Source organism: Podarcis filfolensis, assembly GCF_964270895.1.
Source record: "Podarcis filfolensis genome assembly, chromosome: 10".
Lineage (NCBI taxonomy): Eukaryota > Metazoa > Chordata > Lepidosauria > Squamata > Lacertidae > Podarcis > Podarcis filfolensis.
In genome coordinates, this window is record NC_139612.1 from 31,633,704 (window position 1) to 31,657,403 (window position 23,700).

The 23,700-nt window shown below is 42.8% G+C and overlaps 1 protein-coding gene across 1 annotated transcript in view; it reads left to right on the forward strand.

Annotated features, from left to right (window-relative positions):
- MYRFL (myelin regulatory factor like) overlaps positions 1–23,373 on the forward strand; it is a 35,274-nt gene extending 11,901 nt beyond the window's left edge. The window contains exons 9-25 of the mRNA XM_083574777.1: positions 676–786; positions 2,324–2,414; positions 4,679–4,879; positions 6,708–6,816; positions 7,616–7,725; positions 11,942–12,108; positions 13,211–13,265; positions 14,044–14,132; positions 14,700–14,768; positions 15,065–15,111; positions 16,170–16,331; positions 17,561–17,623; positions 18,860–18,947; positions 20,206–20,280; positions 21,141–21,252; positions 22,002–22,076; positions 22,184–23,373. Coding sequence (XP_083430903.1) covers positions 676–786; positions 2,324–2,414; positions 4,679–4,879; positions 6,708–6,816; positions 7,616–7,725; positions 11,942–12,108; positions 13,211–13,265; positions 14,044–14,132; positions 14,700–14,768; positions 15,065–15,111; positions 16,170–16,331; positions 17,561–17,623; positions 18,860–18,947; positions 20,206–20,280; positions 21,141–21,252; positions 22,002–22,076; positions 22,184–22,270 — 1,711 coding nt within the window. The 3' untranslated portion in view covers positions 22,271–23,373. The remainder of the gene's footprint in view (positions 1–675; positions 787–2,323; positions 2,415–4,678; positions 4,880–6,707; positions 6,817–7,615; positions 7,726–11,941; positions 12,109–13,210; positions 13,266–14,043; positions 14,133–14,699; positions 14,769–15,064; positions 15,112–16,169; positions 16,332–17,560; positions 17,624–18,859; positions 18,948–20,205; positions 20,281–21,140; positions 21,253–22,001; positions 22,077–22,183) is intronic.
- Positions 23,374–23,700: the final 327 nt, after the last annotated feature.

The following is a 23,700-nucleotide window of genomic DNA, read 5'->3' on the forward strand; positions in this document are numbered from 1 at the left end:
CCTCTGCCATTGGCCCTTGAACTCTGAGTCATTATTTGCAGCTTGGAAGCTGTCAATCATGCTTTGTGTGGGAGTGGCCCAGGCTTTCAGGAATGTATATAAGCAGCTGCTTTGCCCCTGTTTCCCAGTTACGTAGTTAAATAAAGGTTCTTGCTGTTATCACTGCGTCTGGCATCATGGGAACCCACCTACACTTCAGGAGTATTTGAGGTGAGGGATATATCATTTGGGAGATGGAAAGCACCAGGGAAGGAATCCAAAACTGTTGAGATCTGGGGGCATCTAGCTGTAAGAAGATTCAGCAGAGCGTTAGCCAAAAATGAGTCTTCACAAATTGTCTTGCCAATTATCTGTCAATAACCTGGTGATACCCCGCAATATACATCTTTTCACAAATGTAAATAGATGAATACTTGAGAGACGCAATGGAAATTGGGGTGCGGGAAGTGGGGAGCAAAGTCACCTATTATCACTGCCACCTCAAATTAGGGGTTTCTCTCTTTGAAGTGCATGTGTGTTACAAGTTATTAAAAAAAATTCTGTGCACTACATAGATGGCGAATGCTCACCTCTGTTAAGGACTGAGAGTTTAACTTATTAGGCACCTTGTGGAAAATTTGCTGTGAATTAACAGTTAAACTGAAATCTGTGTGCTTTCCCCCTTTTGTGCTATAGAGTTGATCTGCCAGGAGACCAGGTGACCAAAGTAACCTTGGCACGATTGCACTTTAGTGAAACAACAGCCAATAATATGAGGAAGAAAGGAAAACCTAACCCTGACCAAAGGTACTGCATTTGACAGCAAGCATTTCACACATTTCACCATGTGATTATGTTTTAAGGCTCATTACTCTTCAGCTCCTCTGTTATCTTACTTCTTTTTCTGGTCCACGAAAATCTCTCATATAGATTTGTGTGTGTACACACACACACACACACACACACACACACACACACCTCATGGGAAAAGTGTGACGTAATTTGCAAGCACCACTGAACCCAGTGAAACTTACTTCTCAGAAGTCCCATTCAATGCAGAAGGGTTTACACCCAGGTAAACCTTTGCACATGTAGTCCCACTGTTCAGAACAGTGATTATCTATTGTGTAATTAATGTATACGGCATGTGCAGCCTTACAGCACAATCCTAAACATGTCTACTTAAAGCAAATTCCATTGAAATAATGGGCCTTACTCTGAGGTAAGTGGGTTTAGGATTGCAACCTTAGTGTATGTATTGCTATAAGTTTGTGGGGTGCCTGGTGTCTCCTTCTAATCCTGGACCCCACTTCTAATTCCGGGGTGCCTGAATTTAGCATGTTAAAATATAAGTCATGTTAAAACATGAGCCAGGCTGGCTTCCTGATGAAGTCATTGCCTGGAGAGATGAACCATTAAAATAGCACAAAGAAGGCCATTAGCAGAGACTCTGGCCCTGGTGGCAAATGGTGAAAGCCCCTCTCGGAGGTGAGAGATAATTAACAGAGACAAAAGGCCAGAGTTTCAGGAAGGTGGGGGCAGAATGCAGCGGAAAAAGAGGTAAGCAAACAGGAAAAGGTGTCAGTTTTGCAAGCTGGACAGGGGAGGAACACGAGGTCGGCTATCTGTTTCATGCTGCAGAGAAGGTCAGATACAATGTTTGGGGATCTCTTGGAATCTGAGGCTACAGCAGCAGAAGGACAAGACCCTGTTGGGATCTGAATGCTCTGCACTCTCACTATCTAGGCTCAGGTTGTTGTTGTTTAGTCATTTAGTCGTGTCCGACTCTTCGTGACCCCTTGGACCAGAGCATGCCAGGCACTCCTGTCTTCCACTGCCTGGGTTGTACATATGTGTAAATAAACCATATATCATAAAGACATCGCAATCTCTGTTGTGCCTCATTGTCCAAACACAGACCCTGGTAAGGACACAAGACCCTGAATCTCACACCGCTCAGAGATTGGGGTGGTGTGTCACAGTATGTTTACTCAAAAGTAAACCCCAGCTTCAGGTGTGGGATCCCCTGGGGGCTGGGCAGAGAGAGAGAGACTTTGTCAGGCAAGCTCCTAAGCATGTCTACTCAGAAGCCATTGACTCAATAGCATTGACTTTCAGATAAGTGGATTTCAGCTTGCAACCTTACTCAAAGGGAAATCCCAACTTTGGGTGTGGTTTGGACAGCATTAGCATCCTTGTAATGTAAGTCTTGGACAGAGTACAGGAAGCTTCTCTGTTTTTGAGGCACACACCCCTTTGTTTCCGGAGTTCTTGGCCATGTCTGTGATTTTTTTTAATGCCTGAAATGATTTTCTAATTTAAAAAACAACAACATTCTATTTAGGTACTTCATGTTAGTTGCTGGGTTGTACGCCGTCAGTCAAGACCAGCCTTATTTGGTGGCTGCTCATGTTTCGGAAAGGATCATTGTCAGGGTAGGTCCAGTGCCGGATACGGCCCTCTGTGTTTTGTTACTGCTCTTCACCTCAGCTGCGTAGTATTACTATTGAGATTTATGGGGTGGCTTTGCTGCTGCAGTAATGGTTTTGCACTCTTTGCCCCACCTCTTCCTCCCTTCCCCCACCTTTGTGCTTGCAGTGGGAAGCATGTTTTATCTTCCATTTTATTCCTGTGAAAGTTGGGATGCTAAAAAGTCCTTGCAATTACAAGGGGCTGCCAAGTGGATCCAGCCCTTGGAACTGGAATGGTCTCATAGCCTGGGCTAACTCACATGATGTTTGTGAGAATAAAAGCGGGATAACCCGTGTTTACTATTTCGATCACCACGAAAGCGTGGGTTGCAAATGTTCATTCAAAAGTTGGCATTTTAAAAAAATATTTATAAAAAAATATATATCGCTGCATTCTAGAAATACATCACATCCGTTTGCAACTATATAAAACCATGCAGTAAAATCATTTTTTAAAATTAAAAACAAACTAAAAGCAAAACAATTAAAAACAAGCATCCAAAAATTCCACGATTGCCATGTAAACAAAAGCTCTTTTCAGGCCTTCTTGGTTTGCATCCAAGGAGAGGCACAAGACCACATATCTCAGCCTGACCCCTTTACCAACCCACCACAACCTTCCTGCGTTGATTGGGATGGTCTGAGAGGGAATTCTAACGGCACACAGCTGATCTTGGTTCCATCCCCCATCTCCAGACTGTGCCACTCAATGTGGGAAGGTCAGGGTGGAGAGGGCTGGGGTGTCATGCAGAGTCCTGCCACCCCAGATACAAATTAAGAATGCCTGAAGAGGACTAAAATCTTAATAAGAGCTCGTGCATCTGAAATCTCTGCTTAACTCGGTATGTGCATCAAAGGTCCTTAAGAGAGAAGCTCTGCTCCGCTTTTCCTGCAATACTGGGAAAACTCAGCCATCTACTCACCCAGTTGTGGTTAACAGGCATATCAGATCATGCTCTAATTGTGAGGTGCTTGGCTCCACATTCTTACAGATGGCAGAGAACGGTTAAAAAGAAAGAAAGCTTCCCCCGGTGCTGTTTTGCTTGGATACAAATGGGAATCCTTGAATTCCATACTGATTGTCTGATCTTTTTTAAAATAAACGCTAATAAATCACTAAAATCTCAGCATCATCATGTTTTGAACACCTGCCCTAATTTTGCATTCTCATCCCACTTCCCTGAATGGTAAGATGTTTCAGTGAAATGTTATAGTGTTTACAGCACAATCCTAGGCATGTCTACTCAGAATTACGTCCGGCTGAGTTGAGTGAAATTTATTGCCAGGTGACAGAGCAATCCTAACAACAGGAAGCGGGCATAATTTAGGCCAGTGTAATTTATGCTCTTGCCCTTGTTCCCAGCTTCCTTCAGGACCCTCTGGCAAGGGGCTATTGCTGGATGAAACAGGATGGAGGGTGGGCCTGAGTTTTGAGGGCATGACTGAGCTGAACAGGGTTTGGAATAGGTGCAAGTCTCTTCTCATACCTTCCGGTACACCAAAGACAAAAACCAGGACGCCATCTTCTGGGATGACATCTTTTTCTTGTGAAAGGATGGCAGCCATTTTGGACGCCATGACCTTGTGCAATTTCACACTGCGATTATCCCTGCTGAAAGTGCTTTTTTGGGCACGGCACCCAAAGACGTGCGTTTGGGGGAGCTGCACAATATTGTGGCCCGGTAAAGCTGCTTTTTAAAGGGGAAAATTGCCTGAGATCATGGCACCCAAAATGGCCACCATCCTCTTCAGAGGAAAAAATGGGATGTCCCAGGTTTTTTGGGACACTTGCCCTGTCCTGCTCAGGCCATGCCCCAGAACACCCCTTTGGGGGATTTATGCCATTGCAGATTATCTTCTTGTTATCTAGCCAGATTTGTCTAATATCAGTTGTGCACTTTTGAAAGTCACTTTGCTTTAGTAGATGCTCCCAATCCCATCCTCCATCCTGCCCCCCTTCCCTCTCTGATAAGATTCAGTGAGGTGATTTTGGACCAGATGTTTGCTTCAGGACTTCCCTTCCTTGCCCCCTGTTGCATCTTTAAAGTATTTCAACACACACCGACTCCTTTTGGGTGAGGTTGTCTTTACTCAGCTGTTAATTTTGCTGCATCACAAAGAAGCATGAGGGTGCATTTCACTGGAAGGATTTTGCGTGGTACTAATTCGCCCCCCCCTTAGAAAACGAGTTCTGTGTTTGTACGCTACTGACCTGAAAATGTTTTCAGGCCTCTAACCCTGGACAGTTTGAGAATGACAGCGATACGCTCTGGCAGCGAGGACATGTTCCTGAAACCGCCGTTTGCCACGGTCGAGTGGGAATTAACACAGACGCACCAGATGAAGCCCTGGTTGTCTGTGGAAACATGAAAGTTATGGGAGCAGTCATGCATCCATCTGACAGGCGAGCCAAACAGAATATCCAGGAGGTGAGCAAGACAGGGAAGTAATTTCCCAACACAGCAGCGCATGTTCGCATGGAGACGGTGACTGAGAGGCAGGCATTGCGTTGCGAAGTAACCAGATGTTTCATAGCTTTTGCTCATACCTTAAAAAACTAGCAGTGTGCTAGAAGGGATGGGGAGGAAGGAAAAAATAAGAAGGTGCCTTATACGGCATAAAAGTATTTTGTCCATCTAGGCCAGTATTGCCAACTCAGGCTGGCAGCAGTTATATGGGGAAGGGGTTGCCCCCATCATTTCCATTAAGTGGGAAGTGAGGAACACAAGAAGCTGCCTTATACGGAGTCAGACTATTGGTCCATCTCATTCAGTATTGTCTACACTGACTGGCAGCGACTCTCCAGGGTTTAAGGCAGGAATCTCCCCCAGCCCACCTGGAGATGCTGGTCATTGAACTTGGGAGTTTATATTATTATTATTATTATTATTATTATTATTATTATTATTATTATTATTAATTTATTTATACCCCGCCCATCTGGCTGAGTTTCCCTAGCCACTCTGGGCAGCTCCCAATCAAGTGTTAAAAACAGTACAGCGTTAAATATTAAAAACTTTCCTAAACAGGGCTGCCTTCAGATGTCTTTTAAAGACAGGATAGCTGCTGATTTCCTTCACCTCTGAAGGGAGAGCGTTCCACAGGGTGGGTGCCACTACCGAGAAGGCCCTCTGTCTGGTTCCCTGTAACCTCACTTCTCGCAATGAGGGAACCGCTAGAAGGCCTCGGCACTGGATCTCAGTGTCCGGGCTGAACGATGGGGGTGGAGACGCTCCTTCAGGTATACAGGACTAAGGCCGTTTAGGGTTTTAAAGTTTCTGCATGCGACAGATGCTCTACCATCTTTTCTCATCTTGAGCCTTTTAACGGGAGGTGATACTAGGTGACAGTTAACAAAAAGTACGAAATTCACTAATTTATATTTAAATGATGTCTCAGTCGTCCTTCTTTGTGGTCACATCCACACCATTCATTTAAAACATATAGTTCCCCCACATATATTTGTAAAGGAACCTATCCTGACTACGTTGTGAAGTCTGTACAGTCGTACCTTGGTTCTCGAACGGAATCCATTCCAGAAGTCCGTTTGACTTCCAAAAACGTTAGAAATCTAAGGCGCGGCTTCCGATTGGCTGCAGGAGCTTCCTGCACTCACTCGGAAGCCGCGTCGGACGTTCGGCTTCCAAAAAATGTTCGCAAACCAGAACACTCACTTCTGGGTTTGTGGCATTCGGGAGCCAAAACGTTTGAGTCACCAGGAGTTTGAGAACCAAGGTACGGCTGTATCTGGTTTGCATCCAGTGGTGGTTTTGCACTAGTGGAAAGTACTTCTGTACTTGTACAAAACAGGGCACCCAACCTGCCCTATCAATTTCAACCCCCTGTGATCCCCAAAAAGCTACTCCTGAGGGTTGAGGAGGCTTCTGGGATGGTATGGGATATGGCACAGATTATTTCAGTAGGTAATCTGAAATTGGCAAAAATGGGGTACCCCACCTTGTGGAAACCCTCTCCCTAGGGCTCCCCCCCCAGGTGGATGCCATTGCCATTATAAGAGAATGAGGGAGGTGTTCGTGGTGAGTTCCTGCACCTCTTTTTCTAGATAAATAGCACTGCCTCTCCCTTTGCCTCAAAATACGAATTGGAATATGGGGGCATTAAAGCTGCTTAATAACAACTAGGCATATTAACTGCGGCCACCTCAGACTTCAAAAGCACGTGCACATTAAAGCCCTTTGACATGACTTGACTGTTTTAAATATTTTAACATTCTAAGCCTTGTCTTTGGTCAATTAGGTTGATACGCATGAGCAGCTGAGAAGAATAGCACAGATGCGGCTGGTTGAATACGACTACAAGCCCGAGTTTGCATCTGTTATGGGGATTAACCAGATCCACGAAACAGGTATTCCATCAAATCATCTGTTGTTTTCAGGTCTTCAGGCATAATAATCTTGAATACACCCCAGCATCATCTTCCTTTATAACGTTGCAATGTTTGCCTTGGCAGTCAAACGTAACGCAGTAATCCAATTAATGAATGTATCAATTGCATTGTATTGTGTTTTTTAGACTGCCCTTCAATCACATCCCCAGGGCAATGGGCAAAAGAACAAAACACCTAAAATGCAAATGCGAACACAACAGCAAACCTTTACACAAGGCCCCAAGTTCAGAAAAGTGTCTGGAAAGTTGGGGGAAATAAAAAGGGGGTTGCCTAGTACAGGAAACACCTCATAGTAGGTACCTGGTCAACCTTTTTAGAGAGGGTGCTCCAAAATTGGGGTGCCTCTGTCTTCCACTAAATAATAAGGTACAAAATGTGCAGGTGGGTCAAGGGTCTGAACTGGGAAGAATAGTCCCCTGGGTTATATCAGGGACCACATACAGGCATTGCACCTAGACAAGTGGAATCTGCAACAAAATATTGCAGTGTGGAATGCTTCTGTCCGGGATTCAAATCAATAAGCCATGTCCTTTTTTCAGGATACTCCATTCCATTCGGAGGGAGGTCCTCCCTATTTTCCATAGCCTCCTTCCCAGCAGTCAGTAATCCATTGTTTATTAATATTTACAGTGTTTAAGAATAAAATAAAACTTCTAGCTTGTAAGTAAAGCAACAAGGAGTGCTTACAGAAGGAACCCCCTGTGAGAAATGTTCTGCTTTCGATTGCACCCCTTCTCTTAATTTTTTGTGTGAGCAGGAGTAATTGCCCAGGAAGTTCAGGAACTTCTGCCAAGAGCTGTGAGAGACACTGGAGACTTAACATGTGAAAATGGAGAAAAAGTGGATCATTTCCTCATGGTTGATAAGGTACGGTAATTCTATTTTCCTACAGTGCAGTAAACCATCTTGCTTTGAAAAAGAGTAGTTGTAAGTTCACTGTAATTAGTGTTCATGATTAGTCACATCATTTTTGAGATTCACCTTCTGGAGAAGTAATAGTCTACTCTTTGATGGTTCTGTGTTTTAATACAGCAGTGATTAGAAACAGATGTCTCATCCAAGCAGGGAAAGGGAGAAGGCAACTTCAAAATGTTGAACTGGGGAGACCCAGGGTCAAATCCCAACTCGGCTTGCAGTGCACAAGAAGACCTTAGGTCAGGCACACTCTATTGACTTGGCCTAGCTCAAAGGATTGTGGTTAAGATAAAATGGGGGTTGTGGGGGGAGAGATTCATGTACGCCACTTTGAGCTTCCTTGAGGAAAAGCAGAATATACATTGGAAATAAAAAAGTAGTAATAACGAGCTATTCCTTCCTTTCATTTGGATCTCCCTTTGGCCAACTTGTGTTATGCCAACGTTCCCAGCTGAATTACCATATTTTTCGCTCTATAAGACACACCAGACCACAAGATGCACCTAATTTTTGGAGGAGGAAAACAAGAAAAAAAATATTCTGAATCTCAGAAGCCAGAACAGCAAGAGGGATCGCTGTGCAGTGAAAGCAGCAATCCCTCTCACTGTTCTGGCTTCTGTGATAGCTGTGCAGCCTGCATTCGCTCCATAAGAAGCACACACATTTCCCTGTACTTTTTAGGAGGGAAAAAGTGAGTCTTATAGAGCAAAAAATACAGTAACTTCCAAGACTCTCAGTCCTTCACCATTGGCATGAAATGGGACCAAAGGCAAACTTGAATTAAATGCTAGGCCCCATCATTTGGATCTTTCAGATACCTTCTTCAGGCTGCTCAAGATAAAGTAGACCTGTGTTTTTCTTATCACTGGGTCCTGATGGGAGAAGAGCATTTTCACAAAGGGGAATAGGTTAACCATACGTGCATCCGTTCAGAAAAAATGTGCCGAATTTGATTGTTTCTGAAAATATTAATACTATATACCTGGGGTTGCCAATGTGGTGCCCTACAGATTCTGGACTCCAGCTTCCATCAGCCTCAGTCAGCAAGGCCAATGGTCAGGGATGATGGGAATTGTAGTCCAACAACAGGGCATTATATTGTGTACCCCATATTAATAGTGATGTAAATTATCTGAGTGCCAGTCCTTATGTTGCCAAAAAAGCACTATCCACCTCCACAAAAGAGCAGGCACCAGCAGCCTGGGGGATGTACAAAAGAAGAGGAATGGTCTACACTGCAACTTTTTGTTTTAGCAGGCCCCTCCCCTCTTGTGGATTTCACTATGAACTTGCACAGTTTCACTTAAATGGCTGCAAGCTCTGGCACTCTGTGGGACCTTGTGACTTAATAAAACTCCAGTCTGTCTCTCTCGCCTCATACAAACTATACTTTTGTGGAGATCTGGGCATGACCGGTTGGGAAGGCATCAGATTCATATCTCCTGTGCAGGGGGACAAGAGGACCATGTCATCGATGTAATGGCTTCAAGACCATGAGTGTTTTGAAGATACCCTTCAGCGAACCAATTGTGGAATGTCTTGTCTCTGTTGATTGTGTGGGCTTTCCCAACTGTGTAGGTTTTGTTTATGCTACATATCATATGCGGCAGTACAATTTGGGCACCATAAAAAAAACCAGACCATCTCTGTGCGGCATTTACAATGGTGTTTTGTATGGCTTAAATGTACTGTGGCAGCTTAATAACATATGGAACAATAACTGCTTTATTCAAAGGCTGAATGGCAGCTTTCAATTTGCACGTTATAGTGTGGGAAAGCAGTTTGCCGAAATACAGCGATATAAATAGTATAGCATCCTGGGGGCCTTGCGTAGACAACTTCCCTCAACCATAGGAGTGGCTGCACCTCTGTACAGAAATGTGTTTGTTTGTGTGATGAGTAAGAAAAATGGGAATGAAAGGGCAGCTTACCCAAGCCATCACAACCCTGCAAACATCTAGGAAGAAAGCCAGGATCCTGAGGGAGCATTCTTATGTCATGTATGAACTGCTTTCACACTTGCGTGGCTGCATTTGTGAAGAGGAACGATGTGGCTTGAGCCAATGGTGTGGCTCCTTCTAGGGAAGCTTGAGAAATCCAGTCTTTGTGAATTCTCATATGACCATCAAAGATTGGACCAGGGACCTTCCATGTGAACAGTAAGTGCTAAGTGTTTAGGACTGCGCTGTACATCACATCTGAGAGAGACACATCTGCTGCTGCTGATCCCAAGTACCTAGTATGCTACCCCTGAACCCATTTCAGCTGTTGTGGGGTTAGGAGGAACAGGCGCTTGGAACTCGTTCCTCCAGAAATTAGCCTACCTGTGACTACTCTGAGAACGTATGCATACAGAAAGTACAAGGCTTTAAGGACTGTGAAGATGAGGTGAGCTGTGGAGGAGAACCCCACCCACCCACCCATACATGATGTTGTGGAGGCATCAGCCCAGGCTTTGTACCATGGAAGGTGCTCATGGTGGAGAGGACCTCCAGGAGACACACACTGTTACCAGCTGCAAAGCCGAAGAGGTGCCTATGCTTAGTGACCTTACCCTAGCCAGGCAAATGCATAGATTGGAAGGCCAATGACTCGGTCCACTTCCTAAATATTCCAAGGCAGTTCTCAGCTCAAGAGATCTATTGTAAGATTTCTCAAGTGCTTATTTTCAGAGAAACAACTACATCTTTAAATGCATCTGGAAGAGCCAGTGTGATATAGTAGCGCAGTGTGTTGGGCCACTTATGAAGTTTGTCGTGTGGCCTTGGGTTCCAGTCATGCTCTCACAGCCTAACCTACCCCACAGGGTTGTTGTGGGGATAAAATGGGGAGAAGGGGACCTTGTATGCAAACTTGAGCTCCTTGGAAGAGAGATGGGATATAAATGCAATAAAATCAATAAGCACATTTAAAAAACAACAACAGATCAACATGGAAATGGGACAGAGTGGAGTTTCAGGTGAATTCATGAGAAAGTGTCACAGAGTAGAAATAGCAGATTTACCAGTCCCTCGCTCCCCTCCTTTCTATCTCACTCTGGTGCACTCTGGAACATGTTTGGAACATGTTCCACTATGTAGCCGCATGGCCACTTCTTCATGCATTCAGATTCAAACCATATTCCCTCAATACTTTCTCAGGTTTATATAAATTGACCGGTTCATACATAAGAAACAAGGACACCTCATAGAAGGCCCACAAAGAGGACCTGGTGTTAGCTGATTCAGTGTCTGTTATCCTGCTTAGCAAAAAAATAAACAAATACTTCCCAAGCTCCCATTTCAGAAATAGCATAAGGGGACTCTCTTCTTCCATCTGTCTTTCTCTCCCTGGGGAAGTTGTGTTGGAGTTGCAAGATAAATGGTTCAGCTGAGTCTGTTTGCACCACCTGATCTGCACAGAACGTACTGTGTGACAGGGAATTCTGAATCTGTCCATGGGAAACAGTTTGTGGAGGAAAACATTCAGAAACCTCGAATGCCTGTCACGATCTATTTAGTGTTTAGGCACAACACTAATTTAAAACAAATGTTTTAGCGTGGTGCTGCATGATGTCTTCTTGTTAGTCACTGCCTTTCCTGCACAAGTGCTCACCGGCAACTGAGTGCAGATGGCACATAATTTATTATTTTTATTATTTACATACATAACTGATCCAGCAGTTTGGGGGTTGTGGGGGGGATTTTTGTGGTCTTTTTATTTTGAATAAAGGTGTTGGTATTGCATGCACTTGAACTCTCTTTAGGGTAGAACTGAGAAATCACATGCCAAGGGTAGTATCCAAAGGATTGTAAAGCTTACACTTGTGTTTCCTGAACAGCAATCTGCTCTGGTGCACGGTGAAGAGCTTTTGAAATCGACAAGAGTCTTAAAAGCAAATTGTGATTTGGTTAGTGTTGTGCCAAACTCTGTTCTCCAGATTCTCAAAAGTTTTCTTCTCCTGCAAAAGAAGCTTGCGTTTTTCTGTCACGTTTTCAGAGGGGAAAAAAAAGATTAGGGAAAACTTTGGCACATCATTAGTCATGATACAATGGAAGGGGAGTGAGTTTTGTGGTTTAAAAAGGCAGAAATAATACCTTCAGGAAGCCATCTAGGATGCTCAGCTAAGGTAATTCCTTTCTTCACATCTTATTTATTGATGGGATTCTTTGTCTGTGTTTCTTTCAAGGACCAAATTTTCATGGAGAATGTGGGTGCAGTGAAGCAGCTTTGCAAATTAACAAACAATCTTGAAGTCCGGATAGAAGAGTTGGAGGTGTGGAATAAAAAACTAGCCAGACTGAAACAGATAAACAGCTTGAAGTCAACGACATCCAGTGAAAAGAACACAAGAAGGTATCTGCATTTCTCCACAGGGCACACAGCCAAATTCACCAGGTTCCTTAACATGTCAGACATAACCTGTATAGCTAAAGGTAGAGCTAAATTCATAGGACGGCAAGTTCTGGATATTTCAGGAACATTTTTGTGTTTTATTGTTTAGACTGCAACTTGTTTCAGAGCACTTAAAAAAAAGAAAGAAAGGTGGTTGAGGGAGCAACCCCAACTGAGCCTGGCACAGGGCTTTGGTTCCTTATCAGCCTTGCTTGAGCCCAATAAGCCCCATTTTTGAGAGCTACAGTGACTACCCACTGGCAGCTGCAGGCACTCTGCCATATCATCAGTGGTGGAGTCTAGTGTACACCTCTGCAACATCTTACCCTTTTCCAGCAGTGTGCATCAGGGATTAGTACTCACCCGTAGCTATCGCCATGGTCAGATTTGCCCTTTGATACTTATGATTTCTGAAGAGTCCATTGTTTTGGCAAAACTGTTTCTAGTCACATACTATTTTCATGCAAATGGAATGCACTCCAAATGTCCATTGCAGCTTCCATGTAATAATAATAATAATAATAATAATAATAATAATAATAATAATAATTTTATTATTTATACCCCGCCCATCTGGCTGGGTTTCCGCAGCCACTCTGGGCGGCTCCCAACAGAATATTAAAAACAGAATAAAACATCAAACATTAAAAACTTCCCTAAACAGGGCTGCCTTCAGATGTCTTCTAAAAGTCAGATAGTTGTTTGTTTCCTTGACATCTTATGGGAGGGTATTCCACAGGGCGGGCACCGCTACTGAGAAGGTCCTCTGGCTGGTTCCCTGTAACCTCACTTCTCGCCATGAGGGAACCTCCAGAAGGCCCTTGGAGCTGGACCTCAGTGTCCAGGCTGAACGATGGGGGTGGAGATGCTCCTTCAGGTATACTGGGGTTTGTCATTCTAATCAATGTTTCAACATGAAAAACAATCTTTGATGGCATTCATCTGAGCAAGCTAACAACAGGATTCACCTCCTTGTTGATTTCCCCTTCTAATATTCTTTTTTTTATCACTTCCTGCAATGAATTCACAAAGTAAAGCATTTTTTAAAAAATATGTATTCCAGGATTTTTAGCCAAGCTACTTCTCGTTTACCATCAAGAAAATCAGCCCCCATAAAGGTGAGTGAAAGTAAGAACATAGATTGCGAATAACTCTCCAATGTGTAGGTAAAAAGACTGTCAATTTAAACAGAAAACCTGTTGAATTAGTTATAATCTCTTAAAAAGGAAGGGGGGGGCACATGTGGAAATCACCTTGCTTCCAGGTAGGAACAAGCATGGGAAAGTTGGGGAAAGGCTACATGCTCTGCATGCAAAAGGTCAAATCCTGGCTCTTCCAGGTAGGACAGTATAATTTGGGCTACAGTCCTGGAATCTTCAAACTGCAGCTTACTTCTGAACAGATGTATAAAAGAATGCATTGTAGGTTGCTAAAGCAAGTGAGCTAAACTGCACGCTGTGGGGGTAGGAAAAATAATTTTAAAAAGAGCAAATTTTTTTGCAGACACCTCAACTCAGCAATTGGTTGTCTCAGGCAGCTGATTTTGGGTGTAAGGAAAGGGCAGCATATGGTTTGCTATTCAATTCCGCCCCCCACCCCCCTGGCTTGGGTCAAGACTTAGTTCCACTGAAATCCACTGAAATTAGACTTGTGGTTCATTGATTTCAGTGGGTTGACTCTTAATCCTGGGTCCAATCCCTTGCATTTTTATTCCCAGGGAGAAGTGCTTGTGGGATCTTCTGCCTAGAGGTGCCAAAGGAACTTTAACAGGTGTTGAATAGTTTTCAGTGTAGATTCTGAGCTATACTCGCAGAAAAATATTCTGATGATGCACACTGCCTGCTCCCCATAAGCATTATGGATTAAGCCCATGCTCCTTCCTTCCTTCTTCCTCAGATGCGTTCTCCAGAGAAAAGTCAGTCATGGTCCAGCTCCAGGATCTTCCAGATAACTGTGATTGCCTTGGTTGCAGTTATGGCAGTCTGGTAAAGAAAAGCATATTATTAATGAGATGTTGGGATGTAATTTCAGCATTGCACAAGCAAAGTTCTACTAGTGCAATGGGACTTACTTTTCCTCTCTGCCCCTCCACGTGTTATCAATTTTGTCCTGGAGGGTCCCTCAACCCTCTGGACCAGATTTTGAAGGCTGCAAGAAGGAAAGGAGAGGAAGTTACATTGTGCGAGTGGAAGTCTGTTGTGCAAGCAGAACAGCAGCACTGGATACGACCACTTGGTTGTTTTGTTCATCAGTTCATTCATAAAAGCTTTTTGTAAAACAACAACAACAACAACATGGTTTTTATTGTTATAGGGAAGAACACACACACACATACACATTTAAGTGGTGGTGATAATCATCAACACCATCAGACTTCATTTCTTTGATCCTAATATTAAGTACTGGTTTAATGAAATAAATGATAACTGAGGCTCATAAGAGAACTTCAACAATGGGGAGGAGATATTTCAAAGATTTTGCTTCTTCTGTACTCTTTTTTTTTTGGTATATGATGATAGATGTCAATCTATGGAATAAATGTCTCGTTACAGTGTTCTGTCGATAGCCACCATTTATGTCCTTAGCATACCCGACCCAGTCATGGCCAGTTCTACAAGCAGGCAAGTAACTGATTTGTCACTTATTTGAACTTTAATTGTTTGCTCTTTGTAATGCTCTGGGGATGGGCAGATAGCAGCCTATTTATAGCGTATAAGCATTAAATGAAAAGGATTGGCAAGCCTCCATGGAGATGCAATTGCACTCTTTGGGAGCAGTCACTTTTATGTGCGTGTTTCCCACTTGGTGCTAGCAAAGCATACTTGAATATGCTTATATACCCTTGTTGCTGCTGTGTTAGAGTAATAGCTGCATGGTTTTTTTTATATGCTAATGTGATTTTATCAACCTTTCCCAGCAATTCAACAAGTCTGATAACACTCCCTCCACCCACCACTTTGACAGGTACTGTGCTTTACGCTGTTATTTGAGGCTGAAAAAATGTTAATAGAGTAAATCTAAAAACTGTACCCTGCATTGATGGAATTTGGCAGGTGACACAGAATTCTGCATCCTCAGAACCATGACCTTCATTGTGCTGTTTTTTTAAAAAGCTCATGAGGTAGAGCCAGCAGAGCATGAGTGGACATCCGCTCATACAACAGGATTTATCCCCCTCTCTTCAGTCCTGAAAAGCCTTCCATTCCTCCTAAATCTGCTCCAGGGGGTTGGGAGATGCCCTCAGAACAGATGTTTGGGGTGTGTTTGCAGGGATCTTGTGGGGTGAGTAAGAGAAACAGGAAGTGTAAATGGAATTCTACTGTGCAAACAGGCGGGCGTCATTGGACGTTGCCCCATATTTCTAGGCTATAAGGCTGAAGAAGTACACTTAGAAATATATGGGCAGCACTATACATCAGACTCACAACTTATGCTCACTTTACATATGCAACCTTATGCAGTGGGCAGGAAATAAAGGGAGATTGGGAGAAACGATTCCCTGCTCTCCCTTTATTTATTTTCCATTTATTTATTTTCCACTTATTTATTTTCCACACTCCCAGCAGGTTTTCCTTCCTTACCAGCCTCTGGGAAGGAGGTGTGAGGGCTCTGGAAGCATCCCAGAGCCTGGTAAGGAAGATGGCACATCACTTACAATATAAAGCCACAAAAATATTGAACATAGTAACAAATGAAACAATAAACCCCCAGGGGCTTCTGGGAGCTCCTGACTTTGCATGATGTTGTCTTTGAGCATGGATCCCCCCCAGAACTGAACCCTCACTTAAGTGGCATGCCAATTGTGTAATATTTCTGAAGGCAGGTATGTGGGTCAAAATTTCCCATTGTCGTGGTGTGCACTGCTACTCAATGTGGAGAGCAGAAGTAGAATGAATTAACTGTTGAAAAGAAGCAAATCTGTTTGAACTGAAAAATTAGAATGTATTGACACACCCAAATTTCGCTATGTTAAAACTGGTGAAGGTGATATGTGTGTCACTCATGGATTTCTTCTACTGTAGTGACCAGATACAGCACAATGTCTTCAAGCCCCAAACCTACTGGCGTCATTCCTGAAGTGAATTTTTGTGGCATTTTACCTTGTCAGGAAACTTACTGCTGTCCAAGTCATCAAACAGTAAGAAAAGACCTAAATTATCAGAAGGTGAAGGCAAAGGAACATAGTAAGTTAAATCATGAATGGATGTTGCTACTACTTACGAGAAGGCAATTTCTGTGGCAATTTCTGTGATTGTAGTGATTGTGAAAATGGTTGCTGAGGATAGATCTCTCCATGTAGCTGTGTGCCTACACTTGCCCAATGACGATAATGTGGAGACAAAATTAGCACTTTGCTGAAATCTGTTCTCAGTTTCTCAGAAGTCTTATTTCTCTGTGAAAGATTATTTTTCAGTTTTTCTGTTTCTTTCTCAGGGAACATGAGGATTCCTTGAGAATTTCAGGGGGTGGGGGTATGCAGCTTACCTTACTGCTGCAAGGTGTTCAAAGGTGGATTATGTGTTTTTCTTTCTGCAGCCTCCCTGGCTGGCCCATCTGAAAAACAAAACAAAACAGACCACAAGAGGAGTTACTCATGTTATCTTTCTCTGGGCTTTCGCTGATGTGCTGGTGACCAGAACAGATAATGCTTTCAGACCAGCACCAGGGGCTGGCTGAATATATTTTGCTATCTGAGGCAAATATGGTGAACCACACCCCATTCTATATCCTGGAAAGTGGCCAGACTGGTAGCTAAAACTTACTTCAAGACTGACAAAGGGACAGTCTGCTCCCCCACTGTAGCTGAGAGCAGCAGGCTAGCTTAGGACAGTATTCTTCAACTATGGATCTCCAGATGTTGTGGGGCTATAACTCCTCTGACCCCTGACTACTGGCTAAACTAACTGAGGATGATGGGAGTTGTAGTTCCCACAACATCTGGGGACCCAAGGTTGAAGGACACTGGCCTATGGAGCACACTGCAGGTCACATGACACACACAGCTCTGTTCTCTCCACCACCTCCCCACCATGTAAGGTCTGAGGCCACCATCTCACTCTACTTAACAGTGGAGCTGACCCTGGCTCATCCTGCCGGGACTTGCTGCTGCACCCCCCAACACCTAATTCGCTTTACACTTTTGTAAATAAAACAGAGTATTGCAATGCAAACTGTATACAGTATTCCCTTTGCTTATTCTCTTCTCCAAATGGAATGGTCCTTGAGAAACTGAATATGACCTCTAGAGTGTGAAAAAAGTCCCCTTTCATAAAATGAACTGTCTTCAGAATAGAGCATCTGCAAGCATCCTTCAAACCTGTGCTTGGAAAACTCATGCAGAAGCTCATTTTGCTGTATTTGTTTTTGTCATATAATTGTTTCAGTTTGTGAAGGCCCTCTATTCTTTCCTCAGGAACGAAAAGGAAAGTACTGCCAGGAAACAACTGGTTTGAGAAGCCTGACCTTGGAAATGACTGTAAAGTATTTTTTATTTCCTTTGAAAAATAAAGTTCCTCAAAACCCCTTTGGTTACTTTAAAATGTTGATCTAGTTTAGAGAAGTTATGCATTGCCAGGACAGCTGGCGCATCTTAGTCTCTGTGGTCCATTATGATTTCCTCCTATCAATAGTTTTGAGGAAATGTATTAGACCCACTTTGTGAATAATTATTCTGGGGATGTCACCCACAACTTGGCTCAATGGGTCGTGTTCTCCTCCACCTCTTCCTTTTGCCTCCCGTTACCAGCAGGAACGGGGAGAAATTTGAATCAGTTTGTATTTAAAGGTAAACCTACCTAATCTGCACTTTTTGAAACAATCCTTGGGGCTCCTTCATATAGAATTATAGAATTGTAGGGTTGGAAGGGACCTTAGGGGTCATCTAGTCCAACCCCCTCAAATGCAGGAATCCTGCCCACAGCCATCGCTGGATGGGCTCGAACCACCAACCATCTGGTTAACAGCCAGACACATTGACCCATTGCTCCCCTAAGTCCCATCCTTTTTTTCTGACACGATTTGCACATGTGTTTTCGAAATGGTACCACGTCGTTGTTTTCACATGTGGTGTGATTTGGATGAAATTGTGTGTGTATCAGAGTTACAATTCCAGAGGACTCTTCAAAGTTAATATGTCTTCTGAAAGCTTGACTTTTGCTTCATGTGAAGACCATAAGGCAAAGTCACTACCATTAATAGGGTGTTATGTACTAAGCCTGGATCCTAGAACAATAGGCAGGTAGGATCCTAGAATGCAACAACTGATTGGCTTGCAGGAGAAGACCAATCAGGCTCCAGGAGGAAGGTAATCAGTCTATTAAGCTGGTAAGATCATAGAATGCAACAACTGATTGGCCTGCAGGAGAAGACCAATCAGGCTCCAGGAGGGAAGCAGAATCAGCCAATCAGAAGGGACTCATTGTGTAAATAATGTATATAAAAGGCTGGGGTTTGGGGGGAAATTCAATAACTGTTTTACAAGCTGCAATAAAGAGGATGAAATCACTGCAGGACTCCGGGTATATTTCATAGGGCCTTTCACCAGGAGTGCCAGGGTGAGGGCAGAGGGCAAAGGCAGCTAATGGAATGGGGAGCCAGTTGTAACAAAAAGATTTCATATAAACTTTTCATTATTATTGTGTGTGCATTTTTTTAAAAAAGTTTCTTCATGCCAAATGTCTATGCTCATGAAAACAATTCATCTTCCTCTCAGGGACTGACACATCAATCATCTCTATGCAGATCTTAGAGACGCAACAAAAAATAGATCGCCGTTATTGTCGCAAAAACCTGCAGTGTGGGTGGGTAAAATTGTTTCCTTACATCTCTTCGTCTAATGCAGTACGAAACCTCAATATGTTAAGTTGAGCTAAGGATTTTGCTGCTGCAGGCGGGCCACTATGAAAAACCAGTAGAGATGGAGGGGAAATTTTATTCAGCATGCACTTAAAGCCAAATCCGACAAATTTCTGAAACATTATGCAGACTGAAACACAGCTATCCTTCAGCAATTGCACTTAATCTGAATTTTGCAATGAAGTTCTCGAGGCAGCCAGTGTTTGCGGAATTGCATATATTAGGGGAAATTGCTTGCAAAAATTGGTACATTGATCAAAACTACATATAAAAATGTATTTATTAAGAGAAATTTGCACTAGAATGCAGATGAGTTTTTATGAGGATTTTTAAAAATTGCCAAGTTGCTGTGAAATGTGGAAAACTGAAGTTCAGATTCGAAAAAACGAGAAACTGAGAAAACGGATCTTTGAATCCCTAGCTGTCAGTTGGTTTTACCATAACTTATAGTTAACTCAACAGAGATTAGCTATTTGGAGAGGGCAATTCTATACCTGGGAGTAAAGTGCCATTGAATTCAATGAGACTTCCTTCTGAGTAGACATATGTAAGGTGGTAGTGTCATGCCTCCACAATTAATGGTGCAAATATTTTCATCTAAGAACAAAAAAAGTGATACCGCATGCCCAGGAAACTGATCTTGTGAAATCACCGTGTGATCTTTGGATGAAGGGCGGTATACAAATTTAATAAATAATAATGATAATCATCACCATCTGCACATGGGGATGCAGAATCTTCAGAAAGGCAAGATTTTCTAAATTTTGTTTTTGCTTTTAGTTCATATCCTAGCTCAGTCATGCTCCTGTCATTTATTTCAGCTGTTTTTAATACTGAATTTTAAAGTGTTGTAACGGGACCTGTTGCTGAAGGTTGGATCATAATTTGCAAGAGGATGGCTGAATTATTTTACCTGTTGCTCACTGCTGTTCTCAGTTTTAAAAGCAGGCTACCTTGCTATTCTGTGCAGTGCAGGTGATTGTCTCAAAGTGCCTCCCACTGAAATTGTTGCCCCGTTATGCTACTGGGAACTGTTCATTGCTATTTCCCATTAGAATAGTTGATAAGGTTGCTTAAGGCTGTACTTTGCAGTCTCCAGTTCATATAGCTGATTGGCTCAGCATTTGACTTTTTTTCACTTTTATTGATATTTGCCTAGAATTTCAAAATATTGAATGCCATTGTCACTATTTATTATTTTAGGTCCGGAAATTATAGTTACATTGTTCCCATTAACAAACACACACCTGTCATAGTGAAAATCTCTCTGGAAATCAAGTAAGTACACAGACAGATTTTGCTATAGATAAACTTTTTTTTTTAACCTTATCTGTTATTATGTATATGGTATGAATGAAGATTGTGCCCAGATCTTAACAGATCCTAATGAAACGGCAAGGATGAGAAAGCACAAACCGAAATTTACGAAAGGCCTTTAATGGTTCACATTCTGCTGGAAACCTCAGTTGGCCTTAATGGAGCTGGGTTGAGTCCTTAAAGCCAATTCATGTGTTGCGCTTGGCTGCTGATGTTTACAGTAGAGACCCCCTGTGAGTGCAGACGTTGAGTGTACTGGCCGTTGAATCTAATTTCAGCTCATCACTGATGATGGGACAGCATCTTCCACTGAACCTGCGAGCAGCTGACTAATATAGGAGGTCCTCCAACATCTCTCCTCTTCTCCCTATCCTCCAGCAATCCACCAGCCTAGGCAGCTGCTTCACTCTGCCTAATGGTGGGACTGGCCCTGAAAGTCCATCATTCAAACATTCACAAAATTTGATTTGCACTATTGATATGAGTTAGCCCCTGCTATGCTATGGTACTCCTGGAAGTAGATCATTCACTTGATCTGCAAAATGGGAATGCAAGCAGTCATATATGAACTGGCCCATAGAATTTAAACTCAACATTTCCAAATTGCTATGATCCCATTTCCATGTCGGTACACTCTTTTGAGCAGCAGCTATATTGTTAGAATTAGCATTGATTTTCAGTGGAATTCTGTCTCCCAATATGGAGCCACGCATTTGCCTTGGGTGCTTTGCTTGTTAAACTCCATAGGTCTTATTTCGTATATTTTTTAAAGCAGTACTATAGAATCTTGCAGCTTTTAATATTATCCTTGTTCCTTGAAGTACAACGGAACCACTCATTATCTTTCAATGCAAAATCACCTTTGGAAAGTCTTGCTTTCGTCTTCCACAACAAACCCGTCATAAGAGGGAACCCTTTCCAGAAACTACACAGGTACTTAGTTCTGTTGTCTCTTCCATACAAGGAGTTTATTTTATTTACTTCATCTTACAGTTAAAAAACAACTAGAAGGAAGCACTGCCCACTGCTGTTATATTTTCTGGAACCTAGGGAGGCTCCAGCTCTTGGAAATAATACAACAAAGGCTTGTAAACAAGCAAGATGTGTTTCCCTTGAGTTAGGATAAAGTACTAATTCTCATTCTGACCTTGGCAAACCCCAGAACTGCCATAGCCTTAGAAACTGCAGCTTTCCCACATGTGTAATAGGAATGTCAGAAAATTCTGATGAAAATGGGAAAGGAAGCGGAAATTACTGCAGTTTGCGTATTTGTCTGTGGTCAATGAGATGAATGCAATTGGTATTCATTCACGTTGCTCTTGTTCTTGATGTGCACAGATGATTTGTAATTAATGGCTTTTTTTACGTGGTGGCGATGTTTCCGTTACATTGAAATGAATGTAAGTTATGTAAATTGCTACCTAAGTTATGTGCGCTAACTATAACTTATGTAACTTATGTGAAATAGTAGACAGCAAGACAAATAATGTATTATTTGGTGAAAACTGAACTGCAGCAGAATGGAAACAGTGCTGCTTGCAATGACTACATGTCCAGATGGAAATGGCTGCCTTCTTACTTCCCTAATGTGCATTTGCAGCAATAGACATACATGCAAGTTTCATTCCCTATCATCTTCCTCTCTCTCTCTCTCTCTCTCTCTCTCTTATTTGGTTATATAGGGATTCCATCATATTTGGTATCTCCCTGTAAGCTCGTTCCATGACAGTGCTTACCATTTTCGTGTTGCTGCTCCAGTAAGTCTTATTATTATTATTTTTTTTAAAAGACTAAAAAAGAACAAAACATTTAGCTATGATTATTGGATCTATCTTAATCTTACTTTATTGTTTTGTCCCACCAGGATCTTGCAGACTGTTCAACGGATCCTAACTACGCTGGGATATTTTTCACTGATTACTTCTTCTATTTCTATCGGAACTGCATCTGAAAGGATGGCTTTAACTCTCCCTGAAAAGAATGGGGATGGGGAAATCTTTAGTGCTGCTGAAAGCTTGTTTGCCACATTAATTCTTCCTGGCAAACACTTAATGAACTTCTGTTTTATGCCCTTGTTTTGGGAATATCAAATGGGAGTAAATAAAACAAGCATTTTGTTGTTTTGTGAGGTATTCATAGAAGCTGCTAGTAAAATTGTGTGATTGCTGATGATTCAAAGGCGAGCACATGAGCCGACTTCAGTTTAAGCTGATTTCCCGCAGTAAGACACAATTGGCTTAAATCCAACTATCTGTCTGATCTAGTTTGTGGACTGGGCTGTAATCATTCATTTTAATGGTGCAATAGAGTAACAGAGTAATTGGACGGAAACAATCTTATTTTGCAGAGCCTCTTGGCATGTTTAACTGCCCCCCTAACCAAAGGGAAAAAACAATTGGATTTCTAATGGGATTTGTGCCCCATACACAATATTGTGCTCTTGCAACCCGCGCTAATAAATTGGAAGGCAACGGGGAAACCTACCATGTTAACCAAATGACTTTTTCTTATGTCACCTATAAATGTGCTTTGTAGGAATGTATCTTGAGCTGACGCTGTTACAGGCCTCTCCCAATAGTATAGGCACCCCTCCCCTTACATGCATGACTGCACATGGACATGTGGTGCCAGGAAATAAATAAATAATTCAATTCAAACTTGGAAATGGCAGGAGAGAGCTGGTGAGCCCTCCTGGCTTGCAAGGAGACCCTCCCTGGAGCCTGAAGAGGATGTCATTGAGGGTGGAGCAACCCCTGAAGAGACTGGAGGCACAGCCGGGCTTTGTTTAGGCTGCTCAGCCTCCCCACCTGACAGCTGATGTGCGGGGCAGCATGGCAGCTGCAGTCATTTCCCCATGACTCCTCCAGCCTCCAGCCAGCCCCAGAGCTTCAATTATTGGATGCAGTGTTTTTGGTCTAGACTGGAGAGACAACAGCAGAGAGGGTGTTTAGAGGAAGCTCCCCACTTGTGTAATTTTCGCCTATGCGCACGGGGACCCAGAGCATAACTGGAGCGTAAGTGGAGAGGGGGGATGCCTGTCCAATCACAATACTCGTGTCTAAATATGAATGTTTAGATAGGCCAGAGTAATTTTACATGGGCAACCAGGCCATGGCAGCGCAAATGATGCATGTACAGCCCATGTTTAAAAAAACACCCCATATTTTTTGTGGGTGCTGAAAAGCCTAATCTTATATCTACAAAACAAACATTTGGTATTAGGTGAAAGGGCCCTGTTTTGTGTTGTGTCCTCTGTGGAAACATTTTTTTACAGAATTCGAGCTCTGCACAGGTTTTGGCAATTTTAGCGGTTTGTGACTATGGGGGTTCTACACACCTTGCTGTCGGGGCTCTTTGTGCAGGCCTGCAGCAGGGTTTCTT